The sequence below is a fragment of the Macaca fascicularis genome, chromosome 15 (genome assembly GCF_037993035.2).
Source record: "Macaca fascicularis isolate 582-1 chromosome 15, T2T-MFA8v1.1".
NCBI lineage: Eukaryota > Metazoa > Chordata > Mammalia > Primates > Cercopithecidae > Macaca > Macaca fascicularis.
In genome coordinates, this window is record NC_088389.1 from 20983920 (window position 1) to 21004247 (window position 20328).

General features: G+C 39.5%; 1 protein-coding gene across 20 annotated transcripts in view; it reads right to left on the minus strand.

The window, feature by feature from the left end:
• The window catches only part of RABGAP1 (RAB GTPase activating protein 1), a 175632-nt gene that overhangs the window by 15201 nt on the left and 140103 nt on the right, over nt 1-20328 (minus strand). For all 20 annotated transcript variants that reach the window (XM_074016618.1, XM_074016616.1, XM_065530107.1 and 17 more), the window contains 6 exons: nt 17445-17570; nt 16695-16838; nt 14831-14872; nt 14351-14479; nt 1038-1130; nt 498-608 (listed from right to left, as the gene is read on the minus strand). In XM_074016618.1, the coding sequence (XP_073872719.1) occupies nt 498-608; nt 1038-1130; nt 14351-14479; nt 14831-14872; nt 16695-16838; nt 17445-17570 (645 nt within the window). The remainder of the gene's footprint in view (nt 1-497; nt 609-1037; nt 1131-14350; nt 14480-14830; nt 14873-16694; nt 16839-17444; nt 17571-20328) is intronic.

Here is a 20328-nt window from a genome sequence, read left to right on the forward strand (position 1 = left end):
ATCATTCCAAAATTGTTAAGATTAGGAGAAGCAAAGAAAAATGAAACATCTGTCAACACAAACTCCTGATAAAACTGTAAGTTGCTGAGGTACTGAGCTGCATTCCAACTGGCAGTGCCTTTTCAACAGGCACAAAATATGTAGGATAACAAAATCATTTGTCTGAGGGGGGAGGTTAAGGTAATTATGATGATTAAATGCTCCTGCCAATTATAGTAATGTAAGAATTAACCACAAAGTCTCTTAATCAAATGATGTTTGGGAAAGGAGCTCAAGGATTATGTGCACAATGAGAAAAGAAGGTGGTAAGGAGAGCTTTGTGAGACAACAGATAATTCCTGAAGGAAAGGAGGGAAGTGACACTGACAAGCAAGTTGTATCACAAGAGGGAAACTTTACAGGTGGCTAGAATAAGGAATACCAAAATTCCAGGATCTCTTGAGGGGAAAAGTCAAGTGTCTCAGTGCAGTCTTTCCCTTCAGACCCGTTGGACTTACGTTATCCAGGTCCTTCCGTAGTGCAATCTTGCTGGTCACCAGCTCATGGGCTAAGTCATCATTTTCCTGTTCCAATCTCATGTTAGCTTCTTGTAGACGCCTATTCTCCCGCTGAAGAGTAGAAAGAAACCAGTTATAGACACATAAAAATCAGATGGAAATGTCATTTCTCAGGGCTAAACCTCAAAATAAATTTCTAAGTCCTATGGAAACAATAAGATAAATGGCTGGACCTCATGTGCTTCCAAATCAACAATTACTTATTTTCTAGCTCCATAAAGAAATACTTAACTGATTCAAGTGACCTTGTCAAGTAGCTACTATTTACTAACCGTGATGAAAAGCCACTGAACTATAACAAACCAGGCAGCTGGTTTGAAACAAAAACAGATCTTGCTTGCTAATTTGCAAACTCAAACTAAAACTTGAACCTACAGAGGAACTGAATTTTAAAAAGGACTCAATGAAGCTAGTTACAGGCACAATCATAGGAAATGAAAGCCTGGGAGCTCCTCACACGTAGGCCATAAGCAAACAAACCTCAAATCGCTCGATGGGGTCTTCTTGCTGGGCCTGCTGTTCCCTCATGGTGTGATACTCTTTCTCGTATTTTTTCAACTTCTTCTGACTAATCTGTAGGATAAATCATAGGGTAAATTAAGAAGTATTAGAAAGTAGTGGGTGCTTCAGTGCCTGCACTGAAGACGAAGACTTCTGGTGGCCTGGGCAATCTCAGTCATTATGGACGTGGTATTTCCTATTTTTTTGGAGGGAAATCATCTGAATAGGGTATAAGCCCAGGACCCCAAATTTTCAATGTGTTTCGAGTTCTGTTGGAGATGTTTGGTTCCTAAAGCTTTAACTGACAGTATTAGAATGAACACCCTACAGATGGCTCCTCCTACAAGTTCTAGGTCCTATTTGTCCCTAATAATAATAATGCCACCATTTTATTTAGCACATGTGAGTGCTGCTGCTAAATCCTTTAAATCTGTGACCTCACACCACCTCTACAAAGTGTGCTATTCTCATCCTCATCTTATAGGCAAGTTAACTGAGGTATAAGGAGGTTGGTTATGTAACTTGACCAAAGTCACACAATAAGGGACTGGGAGATCTGGGATGTGAGCCCTGGCAGTTGGACTCCATCTGAAGTCCTCACTATCCTAGCACCTCTCTATCCCCTCCCTTTCCTCTCTCCTACCTCCTTCCGTGCTGCTTTCAAATAGACAATTATCTCTACCCTTAAAAACACAGCTCTGCTGACTACTCTGCTTAGATGCCCTCTCACCCCATCAGATTATTGTTCTCTTTCTCTCAAGCCTTTTCTTACAAACCACTGCAAACCACAGGCCTAGATCTTCACCTCTGTTGCTTCAAGACCTGCCCCTCCTTAATGTAAGTCAGGCCTTTGCTCTGACTTCTCTATGAAAGAACCCTGTTGAAGGACTCCAGTGGTGTCTTTTTACTCTGTCCAGTGGTCTTACATCTCCCCAACTAAACTTCAAAACTCCCTGACTTTCATGCTTTAACATGACCAATCCACTCTGCTTTCTTCTAGAAAATCTTTTCTCCCTTTATTCTCTTGGCTTTCCTTCTATGTAACAGGCTTTCCCCTCTTTACTGGCTGGTTCTGTCTCCTTCTTCAAACTAAATTATAACCAAGGGCAACACACCTTCAAGATGTAACTGCCTTTTTTTTTCCTCTTTGAGACAGGGTCTCTCTATCACCCAAGCTGGAGTACAGTGGTGTGATCTCAGCTCACTGCAGCCTTGACAACCTGTGGTAAGTTGATCCTCCCGCCCCAGCCTCCCAAGGAGCTGGGACTACAGGCACACACCACCACACCTGGCTGATTTTTACTTTTTTCTAGGGATGGAGCTTTGCTATGTTGCCCAGGCTGGGTGGTGACTATCTTTCCTTCCTTTGAACAGCTAGCCATTCCCTATGACATTTTTTAAAATTACATGTTCAAAAATTACGAGATATAATAGAAAAGTGATTAAAAAAAACCAGATGTGTGTAGTTTAAAGACTGATTATGGCTGGGTGCAGTGGCTCACACCTGTAATCTCAGCACTTTGGGAAGCCAAGGCAGAAGGATCACTTGAGGCCAGGAGTTTGAGACCAGCCTGGGCAACACAGCAAGACTGTCTCTACAAAAAAATACAAAAATTGGCCAGGTATGGTGGCATGTGCCTGTAGTCCCAGCTACTCAGGAGGCTGAGGTGGGAGGATCCCTGGAGCCCAGGAGGTTGAGAATGGAGTGAGCCAAGACTGCACCACTGTGTCCCATCTGGGTGACAGAGTGAGATCCCATCTAAATATATATATATTTTAAAAGAATGATTATAAAACTAATGGTCATCCCTTCCTGAAGCTTTAGTAATCAGCACTAAAGTGATGACTTGGAAATCTGCCTGTTAGTCCCCAGGTCCAGGTAACTAGGACTCTCAGATCTACTCCACTCCAAATTTCTTATTTTATAGATGAAGAAATAAGACCTAGAAAGGGGAAGGGATAGGCCCACGTTTGCTGCGTGTTGGTGTGTCTCCAGACGCTCTCAGTGGGAGAGTGTGTTCCTCTCCCACTGACTGTGGACACCTCCCCTAGTCAGGCTGTTTGCAGGTCTGCCTCAATCAGAGCTCTATTTCTGGAGTCTGGCTATTGCCCAAGGTTAGGCAGCCAGGAAGACAGCATTCTGCTCCAGCTGACCTCTATAGAAAGATGCTCACTCAACACCTGGGGTAAGGCCACAAACTGGAGCAGGACATCTTTAAGCTGAGATCTTCTGCAGTTTCGGGCCAATGCTAGGGTAAACTTCTGCTGTGTACTTAAGTGACTCACGAAGACAACATCTAAGTAAAATGTTATGCAATCAATAAGTGTATAGACAATCCTAACAGATCAATAGTAGTGGAACAGAAAATAAATGAGGCTGTGAACAGCAAACACTTCATCCCAGTACTTTTGCATTCTGAGTAAATGGGAGGAAAGGCGGTGGTTATGAGGCTCCCATGGCACTTTATTTAAAAAAACGAATTGACACCAAATCCTGTAAAACATTTTCACAAATCTTCAAGATTCTTCAACTTTTCATTCTCTTGCTGGATAAGGAAGAATTAACATTTTTCCCCATAGATATATGTTTTAATAGGCTAACTACAAAACAATGTCTTCTATATTTCATTAACCCTTATTATAGCTGCCTCACCCTCACAGTAATAGGGTTGATTCTCTCTCAGTATCATATGTAACAAGAGTGTGTGATAAGTACCTGGTAAATAACAGAACCTTTACATGGACCAACATCTCATTTGTTTCTTACATTCTCATGATAGGATATGGGTGTTTCTTTTCATTTTTCCTATGTCTTCCAAGTTTTCTGCATTGAGTATGAATTATTTTTATAATTAGGAAAAACAGAAATGCTGTTTAACTATCATTTTCATAATTATCCAGGGTTTCTCTAAGAGTTCTGCTTGTTTCTCTAGCTGACGGTCTTCATTTACTTCCGAATCAGTCCTCAGGGGTCACCTCTCAGGAATGGGTGTACACAAAGCTCTGCTGTCTTCACAGACTTTGCTGGTCCAGAGTCCTGACTTCTTCACCAGCTCAGTCTTTTCCCCATCTTCACCCTCACCTCTTCTCAGTCTCTCTCTTTCTCCCTCCCACCCTTCCTCTCTCCCTTAAACACTCACCACAAACACAAAATCAATAAAAACACCAAAGCTTCTCATGGGTTGACGGTTGATGCTGACTTTTGCAGCATGCATCAACTAGTTTAGGCTGCCTTTGAGGCACCAACTCCAAGATAAAGACTGATGCCTGAAACCCGAATGGGGAACCAAATGGTGCCAGCAGCAGCAGGAACATTTTAAGCCTCCTTTTGAGGCCACACCTGGGAGAGGCCAGCATCTCTTGGCCTGCCTATGACATTATGAATGTCTTCTTCAGGCCAGAACTGTCTCTCACTCATTGTTGTCCCCTGTTCATGCATAGCGAGTACCCAGAAATGCTTGCTAAATTACTGAGAAAGTACTCTCTTTTCCTTGCATTGACTTTTCTTCTGAATGGAAATGGCAACCAAAGTGGGCGTGCAATGCAAGCATGTTCCTTTTGCCTAGACAACCTCACACCTGGCTCACTCCTCTTCACTTTTGGGATTACAGTTCCAATACCCCTTCTTTAGCAAACCCTTCCCTCATACTCTTGTCCTGTCAGGCCAGGTCTTTCAGTTATATAACTCTTCTCATAGCATCAAGTCAATTCCTCCATGGCAGCAATCCAAGCTCACAATTACTTATATTTCTACTTAATTTTCTGTCTTCCCACCAGGAGACAGGCCATATATGTTATCCTTACTACAGTATCTCCAGTGCTCAATGCTTGGAAAGTAACTGGGACTCATAATAACAGGATGTTAAACAAATCAAAGCCAAAGGCTTTCTTTTTACCTTAATAAAGATGCAATAGGGACATTTATTTAACCAGTAGTTGAGCACTACCATGTGCAATGCATTAGCAATACAAAGATATATATAGGTGCCAACGCACAAACTCCATTAGGGCAGGAAGTCCTATTCATTGTGAAATTCCTAATGCATTTCACACAGTAAGCTTGAAAATACTTAATGAACAGAGATTCAGAAGTCCAAGATTCATTTTCTCTCTCTCTTACTTTTAACTTTTAATTGAATTCAAGAAGCAAGGGAAGCTATGGATTTAGACTCAGAGCTCTGAATCATACCCGCTGTTCACTGATTCCTATCAGAAGGCTTTGGAAATCACAGCTTCACACAGAGGTATTTTTGCCCTCAAAGAAAATTAATTTGAAATTCAATCCTTGTTCTGTTTAAATATACTTTGTGGGGGGAAAAGAAGCCTAACAAATACTTAAGACTGGGTTTGTTGGTAAAACCAACCTTATACCCCACTGTATTAGCACCAGGACTCTTAACACCATTAGAAATAGCACTACTTGAAAGTCTTTTGAGAGCCATGGTTCCTCTGTAATAAAGAGTGCACAAAAGCCAACTTCCCCTCTCCCTCCACAATCAAACATTCTACATACCATTTCAGAGGGCTCATGGAACCCCTGAGGCCTGTGCATTGTCCCAGATTAAGAAACCTTAAATTAGAGAGAAAGTACAGACTTGATACTTGCCAGTTTGTTATTTTGATAGAAGCACAAATTCAGTCGAAAACATCTCTCCTTTGGTCACTCACTTGTCATTAATCTGTCACAGGAAGTGGATAATGTGCTGTCTTAAAATCTATGCCACTTGCCCTGGGGAAGCTGGTCTCTGATCAGCCCCTGGAATAGACAGTGACGGCAAGGGCCACACACATGGAGAAAGAGTGAGAGTGGCTGCTCACCTGGGCAGGCGTGACATGGTACAACCTGCCCACTAAGAGCTTGGGCTGTGCAGGTGGTACGGACCAAGGCTGGAGTCCTGGTTCTGCCAATAACTTACTGTGTGACCAAGGGCAAGCTGCCTAATCTTAAGCCTCTATTTCCTCATCTGTAAAAATCCTAACAGTCCTTATGAAGACTACTGTTATGAAGATCAAAAAACAAAATACATATAAAGTCCTCAGAAAAGTTCCTAGCACACAGTGGAGTATTTTCAATAAATTTTAGCTACTATTTGTCATTATTACCTGGCATCCTGTCCTGAATCAAGGGACACAGCTATCCCTCTGAATATGTGCTGCAAACAAAGAGCCATTTTAAACAAAGTCAATTTAACACAGAAAAGCATGAAACAGGCTATCATTGGAAGTGGAGCTGCTTTCCAAGTTTGGCTTAAAAAAGTGTTGCAAAAATCAGAATCCGTGCTGAGCTGGAGTCACAGGGAGTCCAGTGAGGTGGGAGGTTGAACATTAGTAGCTCTGCATGGCGAGAGAGAAGCACGTTGTTGGGTGAGTGGGTGGACAGTATGGGGCAAGAGTCTGGTACATTAAGGAGATCCTGACTCCAAAGTCTTCATTGCTTCATGTGGTAGGACTATCAGAAAGCTAAATAAAGAAATCTGACACAAGTCTATCTTCCTGTTTAACGTTCAGGACAGGGACTGATTTTTCAGTTATTGATTAAAAAGAACCTGAGATTTACTCAGGACTTTCAAGATAACAAGATGTCTACAAATCTACTATTTTATTTACTTCTCAAAACAACTTACTTAGATGAGCAGAGCAGGGATTATCTCCCTCATTTTACTGATGAGGAAGTAAGACCTAGACCTATCTATCTATCTAGATTATATAGATTATATAGCAGGTGATACTTATCATACCATAGATGGATCACATCATACCATATCATAGATAGGTGACTTGTCCAAAGTCAAGGACCCAGGGTTCAGTGGCAGTGCCAGCATGAGAATGCAAGTCTGGGGTAATTCCTGTTTCTTATTTATCTGTGGCCTGCTCAGTGCTGAACACGCAAGAAAATCTGTAAGTGTTTGTTGACTTGAACTGACTTAAGGAAAGTGCTCTGGATGCCTGGGCAAAGGTCAAAACAGGGCAGGCCAGAAGAACACTGGTATTTGAGGGATGGAAGCAGCAGCCACTTTCAAGGCATCATCTTATTCTCTCACAACCCTGCGATGTTAACCTACCCTGGGGTCACACAGCAGAGGCAGAGCCAGGATAAAAGTCAAGGTCTGTGGGTCTCGAAGGCCTGCATTCTTCATCAATGGAAATAAACATTCTATTTAATTTCTGAGCCTTTTAATTTAATTTGTTCAAACAGTTTAACTCCTTCAAAGATCACTAAGTAGAATTAGATATTCTGGTTCTACCACCATAGTGTTTTTCTAAAATGGAAGAAGCAAATTAGTAGCAAAGAACACAAACAGGTAAGGACTAAGGGAGACCAGCTTATTAAAATAAGAAGGCAGTGCCCATCGCTACCCTTGCAACAACTGGCAAAATTTAGGGTTTATTACAGAGAAAGAGAGCACCCATTCAGAAGTTTCCTCATAAAATCTGATTCTAAAAGGTAGGAACAAAGAAATAAAACTAGAGTGTGGTCTAGTTATAAGAAAAGCTGAACTTTGTGTAGTGTGTAGAGAATTAAGTTTCAACTCTGACATAGAGATAGAGGTACCCATCATTACATTACTAAAATCACCAAAAAGGGGTAACACACAAATGACTCCTGTCCCATTCATTCAATCCGCCATTTACAGTAAAGCAGAATGCCCATAAGAATTGACTTTAGAGTGTGAAACTCTTGGGATCTAATCCCAACTCCATCAGTTACTAACTTTATATCCTTTGAGAGTTTACATCAATTCTCTACGTCTCAGTATGCACATCCCTAAAAGGCCCTCATATGGTCACTGTGAGGATTATTTCACTATATAAGAGCATTGTGTACAATTCTGTGAATCCATCAACAAAGACTGATGAAGTCGCAGCCCTTAGACAGCTTAAATCTAATACATACTAACTACACAAATAATTTGAACAGAGAATGAAGTTCAAACTAGTGTTGTTTTTAAGCTCTGGAATAAAAATATCCCCCAAGGGAAAATACTCCCGAATGCTGAAGAGTTTTCTGTTTCTCTGAACAGCAAATGGTTAAGCATTATATTAATTTGGAGACACTGCTATTTGGTTTTTGTACTAGAATCTTTTCTTATAAGCAGTTTGAAGTCTGGCACATTCAAGTGATGTTTAAAATGATACATTCAAATGAAGCAATGGTTCAGCAATTCCATTTCATCTTAGGCAGGATTCTATGGCAAAATGGTCAAGTCTTCAGGTTTGATCTAGGAGACTGACTGGGCCATCTCTTAGAGCATGATTCTTGTGTCTTCTAAACTAGCCTCATATATCTCACTTGTTCTCAAAAATGCCTATACAGATATGAAGAAAGAGTTTCCCTCGCATATTTCTTGAATCAAAAATTTAAAAGACCTTTCAACATTCCCCTCTAAAGACTATGCAAGGCACAGTTGTATGAAAGGGCTGTGGGGCTCCCAGGACCATAAATGATCTTCTAGAATAATCTATTTAGAATGGAATGCCTTTTAGATCCTCTATCAGAAGTGGAACAATTTTTCTATCTCAGGTCACTTACCCATAAAGGGGGAGAGGTCAATGGATAGCTAAATGAGTTTTGAGGTACACTGTTAAATTTCAGATTAGCAGCAGGGGATCTAAACTCCTCAAGAAATAAATTAAACATTTCAGTCCCATAACAAGTTCACTTTAAGGGGAAAGAGGGAGAATAGGAGAAGTAAAAGGCCTGAAAAAAGACAAAAGAAGAGAGAGGCAAGTAAGGACAGAGACAGAAAAAGATTTATAAAGAAAAAGAAAATCCCAAGGGCACGGAGAAGAATATAGACATTTTTGAGCAACACACCCATCTTGTGGCCGTTTCAGATACTGCCACACCAAATTTAATTATTGAACCTTTGCAATGGTAAGAGGCAGTGGAACGGGTTGGAAAGCACTGGGAACACAGAGTCAGAGGCCCGAGTTCCACTAGGGTGCTCTGTCACTATACAGCTGGTATGACTTGGGTAAGTCACTTGATGTGCCTTACTGTATTTCACAGGGTATTGTGAGGAAGAAATAAGATGCTTTTAAGAACTATATCAATACTACAAATTACAACAATATAATAACATTAAAACACAACAATGGCCAGTGCAGTGGCGCACACCTGTAATCCCAGCACTCTGGAAGGGAGAGGTGGGTCGATCACTTGGGTCCAGGAGTTCGAGACCAGCCTGGGCAACACAGTGAGACCTTGTCTCTACACAAAACAAAACAAAACAAAACAAAATAGCCAGGAGATGGTGGTGCAGGCCTGTACTCGCAGCTACTTGGAAGGGTGACGTGGGAGGATTGTTTGAGTCTGGGAGGTCAAGGCTGCAGTGAGCCATGATTGTGCAGCTACATTCCAGCAGGGGTGACAGGGCAAGACCCTTCTCAAAAGATCAAAAATCACAACAATGAAAACAAAAGTAGCTATCTGTTTCCTAGACTGGCATGTGAGGCAGAGAATTTCCAATTCTCACCTTAATCAGGAAGTACAGTTAACCCTTGAACAACACGAGTTAGGGGCACTGACGCCCTGCGCAGCTGAAAATCCACATGTAACTTCTGACTCCCCCAAAATTTACTTACTAATGGCTTACTATTGCCCAGAAGCCATACTGATAACATAAAGTCAATACATACATATTTTGTATGTTACAGGTATTATATACTGAATTCTTACAAAATAATAAGCTAGAGAAAAAATTAAGAAAATCGTAAGGAAGAGAAAATATATTTACTATTCACTAAGTGGAAGTGGATCATCATAAAGGTCTTCATCCTGGTTGTCATGATGTGTAGGCTGAGAAGGAAGAAGAGAGGTTGGTTTTTCTGTCTCAAAGGTAGCAGAGGCAGAAGTGGAGGAGGCAGAGGTAGAAGGGGAGACAGGAGGCATAGTTGGTGTAACTTTTATTGAAAAAAATCCACGTGTAAGTGGACCCATGCAGTTCATACCATGTTGCTCAAAGGTCAACTGTACAACTGAGTAAACCAAGCCACAATTTACAAACATTTAAAAAATCATGGAAAGGATTTCAGTGAGTTGCGAAGCAAAAGTTACCTTTGTAAATTCCACAAGAAAAACTTCAAAAGCTTGTTTCCAAACAAGCTTTTGGAACCACATATCACAAACCACCCTTTCAATGTCTACTGGGCTCAAACCACAGATGATCATGTGTACTCATACCTCACGCAAGCCGCAGAATGCAGGGCTCATGATGCACTTGCCGATGATGACTTTTCCTAATTTTGAACTGGCAAGTTACCACTGAATTACCACTTTGCCAATAACAGGTTCAACTATTATGTGTATCTCTCTTAATATTTTTTGGGATTAAGTGTAACTGCCAGAAGATAACCAATCATCACTAACTACCATACATACCATATCTCACCTTCTGGCAGAAAAATCCCATTCTCTCATGTTCTGGTGAATCTACACTTTTCAGGCTGTAAGCCAATTTCAAGAAAAACTACTATCTCACCTGAAATCACGTGCAAATAGGGGGAAACATCCAAAGTGTACCCCAAACATGCAAAGTTCTCCAGGGCTAGAAGGAATTATATATCTAAGCACAAAATATATGTGCTGTGCAGACACACTAAAGGCAGCCTTGTCAGACTTGTCTCATTGAAGGCATAGGCAAGAAAAAACAAGACATTAGATTCCTCCTACCTGGACTTTCCCCACCTTTCCATATATGGAAATAAAGGATCCATATATCATTAAAGTGTTTCAAGCTAACGAACATCCAAAAGGTAAAACTTCTGGCTGGAAACTATTAAGCTTTGCCCAAATCCATGTTAACTCTTCTTTGTAAAACACATGGTAGAAACTCAATAGTGTATTTATTCATTCACTTATTCAATCAATATTTGTAAGCCAGATCCTGTTCTTGGTACTGTGGATTCAGCAGTAAACCAAAGAGATGGTCTCTTCTGCTGCACAGCCTCCATTCCAGTAGGGAAAATAAGACAGGGTAAGGAGGTAACGGCATAAAAGGTTGGGGGAGCTGCTACTTTAGATACTGCAATTTGAGAAGGTGTGGATATATGAGCCGAAGACTGGATGAGGGGACAGTGAAGCCATGCAGACATTCAGGAGAACATTACAAGCGGAGAGACTGACCAGTGCAAAGGTCTAAGAACAGCAAGGAGGCCAGGGTATCTGAATTGGAAGGATAAGGGGGAAATATAGTAGGAGACAGAATCAGAGTTTAAGGAAAAACTCTAAAATCCAATGAATCTTTATGTATAAAACCGTTCACACCACAACAAAACTTAAAGTAAGAGTGGTGGGCTGGGTGTGGTGGCTCATGCCTATAATCCCAGCACTCTGGGAGGCTGAGGCAGGTGGATCACTTGAGGTCAGGAGTTTGAGACCAGCCTGGCCAACATGGCAAAACACTGTGTCTACTAAAAATACAAAAAAGTAGCTGGGCATGGTGGCACACCTGTAATCTCAGTTACTTGGGAGGCTGAAACAGGAGAATTACTTGAACCTGGGAGGCAGAGGTTGCAGTGAGCTGAGACTGTGCCACTGCATTCCGGCCTGGGTGACAGAGCGAGACCCTATCTCAAAACAAACAAAGAAACAAGAAAAGCGAGGGGCACAGTTAAATAAACTGTGGCACAGTGAGACAAATTCAAGCAGAGGAATTATATAACCATTTACGACTGATTATTTACACACAATATCTCAGTGAGGAAAATCCGTGTAATTGCATGAAACAGGAAGAAAAGTGATACTGTATGAACTCAATTATTTAAGAACGCATAAAAAACATTTGGGAAAAAAAGGAGCAAAATTGAATGCGGGATGCCTCTGGGTGGTGGAAACGTTGAGTTTTCAGCAAAGGAGACATGCGATAGAGAAGAGCCACGTAGGAAGCCACTATGGAAACAGGAAAGGATGATGATGGTTAGATTAGGATGTTAATAATGAAGGTGGTAGTGATCAGAGTCAGGATATATTCTGACAACAGGCATAGATGTGGAGTGTGAGAAAGAGAGGAGTCAAGAGGACAGCAAGGTTTTTGGCCTGAGCAACCAGGTACCCCTAATTGAGACTGGGATACTGAGAAAGGAGTAGATTTTGGAGGCAAAGAAATCATCAGCAAAAAAGAGGCAGCATCCTCTTGTGTGCTGAACCAGGCTGAGATGGGAAGAGTGACTCAAAGAATCTCAGAACTCATCTGGTTCTATGCTTTGTGCAAACCTATTCTCTTTGAAAATATTACTGTAAAAATGTTTGTTATCTACTTAACAATCAGGGAGGAAATAATTATAGTCATAGCCATCGTTTCTTGAACCCTTACTAACTACCAGGCACTATGCTAAACACTGTACATACGATATTGTAGCTAATCCCCACATATAAAAGCATTTAACCATATTACCAAGCACACTTTGGTAAACTATCATTAAGTGTTAGCCGTAATACCTACAAATTATGTAACATTTTAAATGGAATGTAAACTTTGATGATTATTTTAATTACCAGAAGTTCTATTTCCTGTTTTTTTTCCAATCCACTATTCATTTTATATTATGATTTCTACTATTTCTCTAGCTAATAGGTAGAGTTTTTATATTTCTCCTTTAACAGACAGGGGAGCCATTCAGAGGTCCTAACTTTATGCAAAGGCCTCACTTTTCTTTTTCTTTTTTTTTTTTTTTTTTGAGACAGAGTCTCACTCTGTTGCCCAGGCTGGAGTGCAGTGGCCGGATCTCAGCTCACTGCAAGCTCCGCCTCCTGGGTTTATGCCATTCTCCTGCCTTAGCCTCCCGAGTAGCTGGGACAACAGGCGCCCGCCACCTTGCCCGGCTAGTTTTTTTTTTTGTATTTTTTTAGTAGAGACGGGTTTTCACCGTGTTAGCCAGGATGGTCTCGATCTCTTGACCTCATGATCTGCCCGTATCGGCCTCCCAAAGTGCTGGGATTACAGGCTTGAGCCACCGCACCCGGCCAAGGCCTCACTTTTCAGCTACCTCCTAAAGGCCCAAAATCATATCCACTATGTCTGTGTGAGCATTAAACCCCTAATAGCTACACATAGTTCCATACTCCCCTGAGAGTAGTTGAGCTACTTTGTTTTAAATACCTGTGCATTTCTATTTCAAGTTCTTCCAGGCATTTAAACATTTCTTGGGGTATATTTTACTTAGCCTACGTGTTTAAAAAAAAAGGGTAATCTGAGTTAGCTCAGTCTGACACATAACCAGAATGAGAAGTAAAATATTATTTTACAGAAGCAGAAACTGAGCCCTAAATAAGTGAGCCCAGGGAGGTTGAGGCTACAGTGAGCTGTGACTGTACCACTGCACTCCAGCCTGGGTAACAAGAGTGAGACCCTGTCTCAAAAAAAAGCCCCACAGAAAATAAATACAATACAATACAATACAATACAATACAATACAATACAATACAATACAATACAATACAACACAACACAATACAATACAATACAATACAATGTTATGATAACACGAACACAATACCCTGTATCTTTTTACTTTAAAAAAAATTGTGCAAATCACAAATGCCATTTGAAGTGATAAAACGGAGTTTTCTTCATGTATCATTAGCTTCGTTTTAGGGAATTTCTGACCAGAACAAATTGCTGAAAGTTAAGGCCAGGCGTGGTGGCTCACTCCTGTAATTCCAGCACTTTGGGAGGCCAAAGTGGGAGGATCACTTGAGCCTAGGGGTTTGAGACTAGCCTGGACAATATAGTGAGAACCCAAATCTACAAAAAAAAAAAAGTTAAAAATCAGCTGGGTGTAGTGGCGCATACCTGTAGTCCCAGCTACTCAGGAGGCTGAGGTGGGAGGACTGCTTGAGCCTGGGAGGTTGAGGCTGCAATGAGTTATGATTGCGCCACTGCACTCTAGCCTTGTCTTAAACCAGCACAGTAGAAGAAATCATGAAACCTGAATTCTGCCACTAACTAGGTGTACGACTAGGGAACTACAACCTCTTTTTGTTTTGTCTTCAAAATAGGGATATTAATACTCTTCCCACAGTTTGGGGGTTGGGGGAGACAATGAGATTTCATTCATAGGATTACAATATATAGGAAAGTATTTTGGGAAAAAAGGTTAAGAGTCATATAATACAGAAGAAAACATCATCACTAATATTTATATATTATAAATGTTAACATTAATATTATGTATGTATTATAAGTGTTATAAATATAATACATAAATAATTATGTATTATAAATGTTTGATCAGGAACAGTGAGACACTAAGTGAAAAACAGAATCTTAACTAACGCAAAATTATTTTACCTTCATGTTGCAGGCTAATTCCATTAGTTTTTTTGCATTTTCTTCTGAGCGGTATCTCTTAGGAAGCTGAACCCTAAAGAACTTCAAGGCACCTTCAAAGTCTGTCAACAGCAGGTCATCTTTCGAAGTCTTGAAGTAAGAAAATACAAACATATATAGAAAAAATGTGTTGCTATAAGGATGCACAAGAAGTTTTTTATATTCCCAGCACTTTTCAGCACTTTTACAATCCCCAGAAGATATTTCTTAACTTCTGTCAGAGCCACCTGCATACATCCACTGTTAGGGGTAATGCTAGATTTCCAGCACTTTTATAATTCCCAGAAGATATTTCTTAGCTTTTGTCAGAGCCACCTGCATACATCCACTCTCAGGGGTAGTGCTAGTGCACAGTGACTGCTCAGAATCAGACTACAATGAATGTGTTGCAAGTGCAGAGCAGGGAAGGACAGATAACTCGGCTAATAAATAAATGAGTACCTTTAATAATCCAAGGGCGACATTAAAAATGACACTTATTCCCTGAAAGAGAACAGACAAAAAGAACACTGTCAGCATTTATATCTCGACTACTATGCTATTTGTCCTCAGAATACCCCACATTTTTAAAGAAATTGTGAAAACTTAAGGAAGGAAATGAATTATCTCAGAACTACCTTGAAAAATAAAACCTAACGGGCCATTGAAAAGCTGCTTAAACACTTAGTTTCCCATTTTTCTGAGAAAAGAGCTTTTCTTGTCCTATTCTCATATTCAATAATAAGAAATGCTTTTCCAAAGTATTCCATGCTTCCAAACCAAAAGATCAGTCATAAAGTTGTGATCTCTCAGGAAATAACTCCTGGGGAACTTTTCCTTTATCTTGTGCTGTCCCAATCCATGTACAGCAACCACTCTGTCCATAAGCCCTGTATTCCAGAACTGAATCTGCTCAGGGCTCCCTCCATTTTGCAAATCCTGGGACTAAGAACAAAGGAGAGGAAGCACTATCTGTTGATCAAGTTAAACTGCTTAAGCTGCTGGGCCTCAGTTTCCATAACTAATACTCTCCTAAGGGTTTTCTGAGATAATTAGCTGAAAAGTTTATGTAAATTACTTGGCATGCCACTGGCCCTTAGTAACTACTTAACAGATGGTTGTTTATACTAGTGAAAAGCTAGATACAATTTAAAGGTGATTAGAAATTGGTTACATAAAGTATGGAACATCCAAATAATGGGATACTTCGCAGCAACTAAGAAAAATGGCATATTTGGTAATATTTATTTCTTCTGTTTCTTAGAATATTTCAAGCTCACTGGTCGATACAAATTCTTTATGAATTTTTTTATGTTTTGAATATAGCATAATTAGAAAGGATAGTACAGATGTGTATGTTCAAGTACATGAAATTTAAAAAGGATACCAAAGAGTATAAATAACAATCATATTTTTAAATATACACATAGAGAACCACAATATATAGTGTTCCATCTATATGGAAACCATATTATTCTGTATAGTAATTATATATACACATATATGAACATACAAAAAAGGATGAAAGGCTACTACTTTTAACCAAACTGTTAAAAAGCAGCTAACCTACAGACAGTGGGATTTGAAGTATTTTTAATTATTTTTACTTATATTTTCTATAAACATATATTATTTTTATAATTATGTTTTTCTTAAACAAATGAATACACCACGCAAAATCCAAAATTACACCATGGCAAAGACTGTTATTTACTCTAATATCTATTTTCTCTTTAGTAATAAATCTCTAATTTTTAGCAAATTCCTGCTCAGCTTATTTTTTAAAAAGTCTCCCTTGCAGTTAGGTGTGGTCGTATAACTAAGTTCTAACCATAAAGTGGAAATACTGGATGGAACTTCCAGGAAATCTCCTTTAAAAACAGAGGATGCACCCTCTCCCATCCTCTAATCCTGCTGGCTTGAATATAGATATAATGGCTAGTGCACTACTCCTCCATATGACTAACAGTCAGAGTGGAGGGAAGGCACGCTACTGCCAACATTCTGACTTCTTTTCATGAGAGAGAAAAAAACTATTTTTTAAAATCACTGTTATTTTGGGTTTCTTCATTCAATACAGTCAAACTTAATATGAACTAATACAAATGTCTAATTCAGTATGTCTTTTCATATCAGAGTACACCTTTAACAAATATGATCATTAGCTTTAGTCCAAGGAAAAGTCACTTAAACCTAGATTCCCTAGCAATAAAATAAAATAACTAAAGAGACCAATTCTGTTTTGACAGAGCTGACCCTCAAAACAGAATTTGTTCTCAAGTACACTGCAAACAAAAGCCAAAGTGCTGCGGCCTCTGATACATACCTCACATAAAAGCAGGTCGATGATATGGAAGACCATGTAGAGAGGGAATTTTGCAGTGAAGAGAGTAAGAAACCACTGGGAGGCATACATGTGCGCTTCAAGGCTTATATCCAGGAAGTGGTTGTACAGGTCGGGAATGTATTCCTGAAATAGCAAACCAATTACTTCTGGGCACTTATGCATCTGTCCAATTCCCACTAAGGAGGCACATAAATCTACCAGGAATAGGTCAAAACAGTAAAATACTTGTGTTTTTCTAAAAATCTCCAAAGTGCTCAGAACACTTATCATCTGGTATTAAGCTGGCACTAAACTCTTTTTTCCAGACCACAAACTAGTTCTAAAGAAAGAGGAATCCCCAAAATGGTGACAAGTATTTGGAAAGTCTGTTTTTCCCTCCAAATTATAAAACATTTGGGAAAGTTTGTTTCACTTTTGTTACGAGATTCCTAACCAGTCAGCTTCAGAGCCTTGGGGAGTACTTCTTGACTGAGTTAGCTGTGGAAAAGACCCCTACAAAGTCATCTGATCTTTTGGGAGTTTATCAGCTCACATCCATGAGGTGTGAAAGTTTAACACTTTGTTAATCTTTGCATCGTAATCACATAGTGAGAAGTGATAAAAATGAAACCCATCCTTAGCCACAAATCGCTAAGGCAATTACCACTGCTCCCTGGCACCATTTCCTCAATTTGGTGCTCCTTAGTCCTGTACTCTTTTTGTCAAACACAAGCTGGTTTCTCTTTTTACCTGCATGAGGCGCTCCAATTGGTAAAATTTGCAATGCAAATCTTCAAAGTTTTGCTTGAAAAGTTCCCTCAGCCCATAGTCAAACATGATCTTGACCAGAACACTGAATGCCTGTTCTTCAGGCATCTGTAACAGATAGGCAAGTTGTTGGGTAGGTAGGATGGTGGTGGGGAATCACAAAACATACAGAAGTTTTCTCAGGATATTAAATCCAGCTTTATATTATTGTCTTACCAGAAAATTTAGTGCTATGCAGAAACTCAGGCCTAAGGTTGTGTTTAAAACATTTATTTACTCAGACAAGGAATAGTTAACTCTGTCAGCACGGTTCCTGTCCTCAAGGAGTCTCCCACACAACCAGTATTAAAATAACTGTAATAGGAATTAGATATCAGTGATAATACAAGAACAGGAAGGCCTGTATCTGCCTAAGGCAGTCAGAAACAGACTCTGTACGAAGGATAGAATTTGAACTGAGCAGAAATAAGCTGATAAACAGTGCAGGTGTCATCTTTCCCAAATCCTGGGACCTCTGTTTAACCATTTTTCCTTCCTTAGCTGCTATTTCATTCTAGCAAAATTGTTTTTCTTCCTCGCTGTTGTTAAAAACATAGCTTGTTATAGAAGAACCTTACACATTCTAAGGCTCGCAGTAATGCTTCTACAAAAGTCTCCTTCACTTCTATTTATATTTATAACAATACCTACATTTTCCATAGTTTTATGGTTAACTATTTCCCTGAGAACCTGGCAAGATACTTTCAAAAGAGAAAAAAGAAGCACTGGAAATGTTATTTAAGGATTGGTGTGAACGTAGCAAGCCTTCAAAAAAGTCAAGAAGGTGGGCAGGCTTCTGTGGAACAAGATGATGGAGGCGGGCTGAGCACAGAAATCACTGAGAAGAAAGCAGAACTAAAGAGCAAATCAGATTAAGTAGTAAGTAAGAAAAGCATAGCAGATCATTACTGGAAAGTTAAGAGTATTTGGGGCAAAAGCCCAGATTTTTGAAGTCTTTGTCATGGAAGGCAAATTTACTTTGCCACATGCAAGGAGATGTGGCCTAACCCACAGTGGAGATTCTGATGCTAGGTAGCCCATCTCCCCTCACTCTAAAACAAGCAGCAAGAGTTCAAAACAAGACATGGAGGGTCTGATTGGAAAACCCATTTTCAAGGGGATAAATGTCCTTGAACTGAAGGTGAGAACGAAGATAAATCACCCAGGCTTGTGGGACTTTGAGATATAAAGTTTCATTAAAACAACAAAACAAAGTAAAAACTTAACCTCTTTACTCATGTCATAGCTTTATCATATTTTTACATGACTACCAATAGCAACAAGCTGGGTTCAGTCAAGAAAAACCAAAGTTGCTTTTGTTTTACTTGTACAGGTTGAGCAACCCATATCTGAAAATATAAAATGCTCCAAAATCTGAAACTTTAAACACTGACATGATGCTAAAAGGAAATGCTCATTGGAACACTCTGGATTTTTGGATTTGGGATGCTCAACCGGTATACAGTAAATATTCCAAAATCCAAAATCCACAACACTTCCGGTCCCAAGCATTTCAGATAAGTGATACTCAAACTTGCATTGCAATCTACACAGAATGGCTTAATACCCTTGAATAACTTCCTGTTGCTTAGAGAAGCAACATTCAGACTCCTTACCTGGGCTCCAAAGCTTCCCCTAACTTTCTCCTCAACTCCCAATCACTCAGGATACTCCAGTCATACTGTTCTCCTTTCAGTTCCTCCCATACACCAACTGTTTCCCCAATTTAGGACTTCTATATACTGTACCATTCACTTTGCCATTAACACTCTATTCTCTACTCCCTTTTCAAATAGATCTATTATTTTCATAACAACATTTTCAAAAGTTAACACAGAAAAGTACAAAAGAAAATGATATCCCTTATCATTTTCCAGGCTGCTCCTTAAAGGTCACTTCCCCTGAGAAGCCTTTAATCTAAGTAAGACTCCCTTGTTACAATCTTACACCAACCTTTTTATTATACCTTAATAGCACCACTGAAAGTAATAAATGATATACTTGTGTGATTATCTGCTTAAAGCTATTGGATTCACAAGCTCTGTATCCATGAAGATTGAGACCATGTCTCTTATTTACCTCTGATCTTCAGCACAGTACAGATCATAACAGGTACTCAAAACTCTTTGCTAACATCACCTGTGTGGTATTCCTGCCAAGCATTTTAAACTGAATCATGAGAAAATGAGACAAATCAAGAATGTGGGACATTTTATATCACAATTTGTCTGAATTTTTCAAAACTATCAATGGCATGAAACACAAAAAAAGGCAAAGGAGTAATTTAGATTAATAGAATAAAGAGAAATGAAAATTCAATATTTGAATCTTCATTAGGTCTTGATTAGACAAAAAAGCTAGACTCTATGGAGTAGACAAGGGGGAGAAAATTGAATGTGTACTGTGTATCAGACATTACTGAATCAATGTGGAATTTCTTGGATGTGATCACGGTATTATGGTTATGATACAGAATTCTGTTGCTCCCAGAAGGCATATGAATGATCAAGTATTTAGGAGTCTTGATGTTTATTATTTACTTTCAAGAATAATTTCAAAATAAAATTTAAGTAAAAAAGAAAATGTGTGTTTATGCAGAAAAGAGAAAAAGAGATGCAGAGGGAGACAAACAGAAAAAGCAATGTGGAAAATACTAATTGGTAAACTAGATAAAGACTGTTCACCTTAACACTGTTTAGAGTTTTCTGTGGATTTGAAAGAAAATAAAAAAGGTGGAGGGCAAAGGTGTTTGCTAAGCAAATGAATGAATAAAATGGTACTAAATGAAAGCCAACCTTTCTGCCTTCCTCCTACCCCAAAATACATA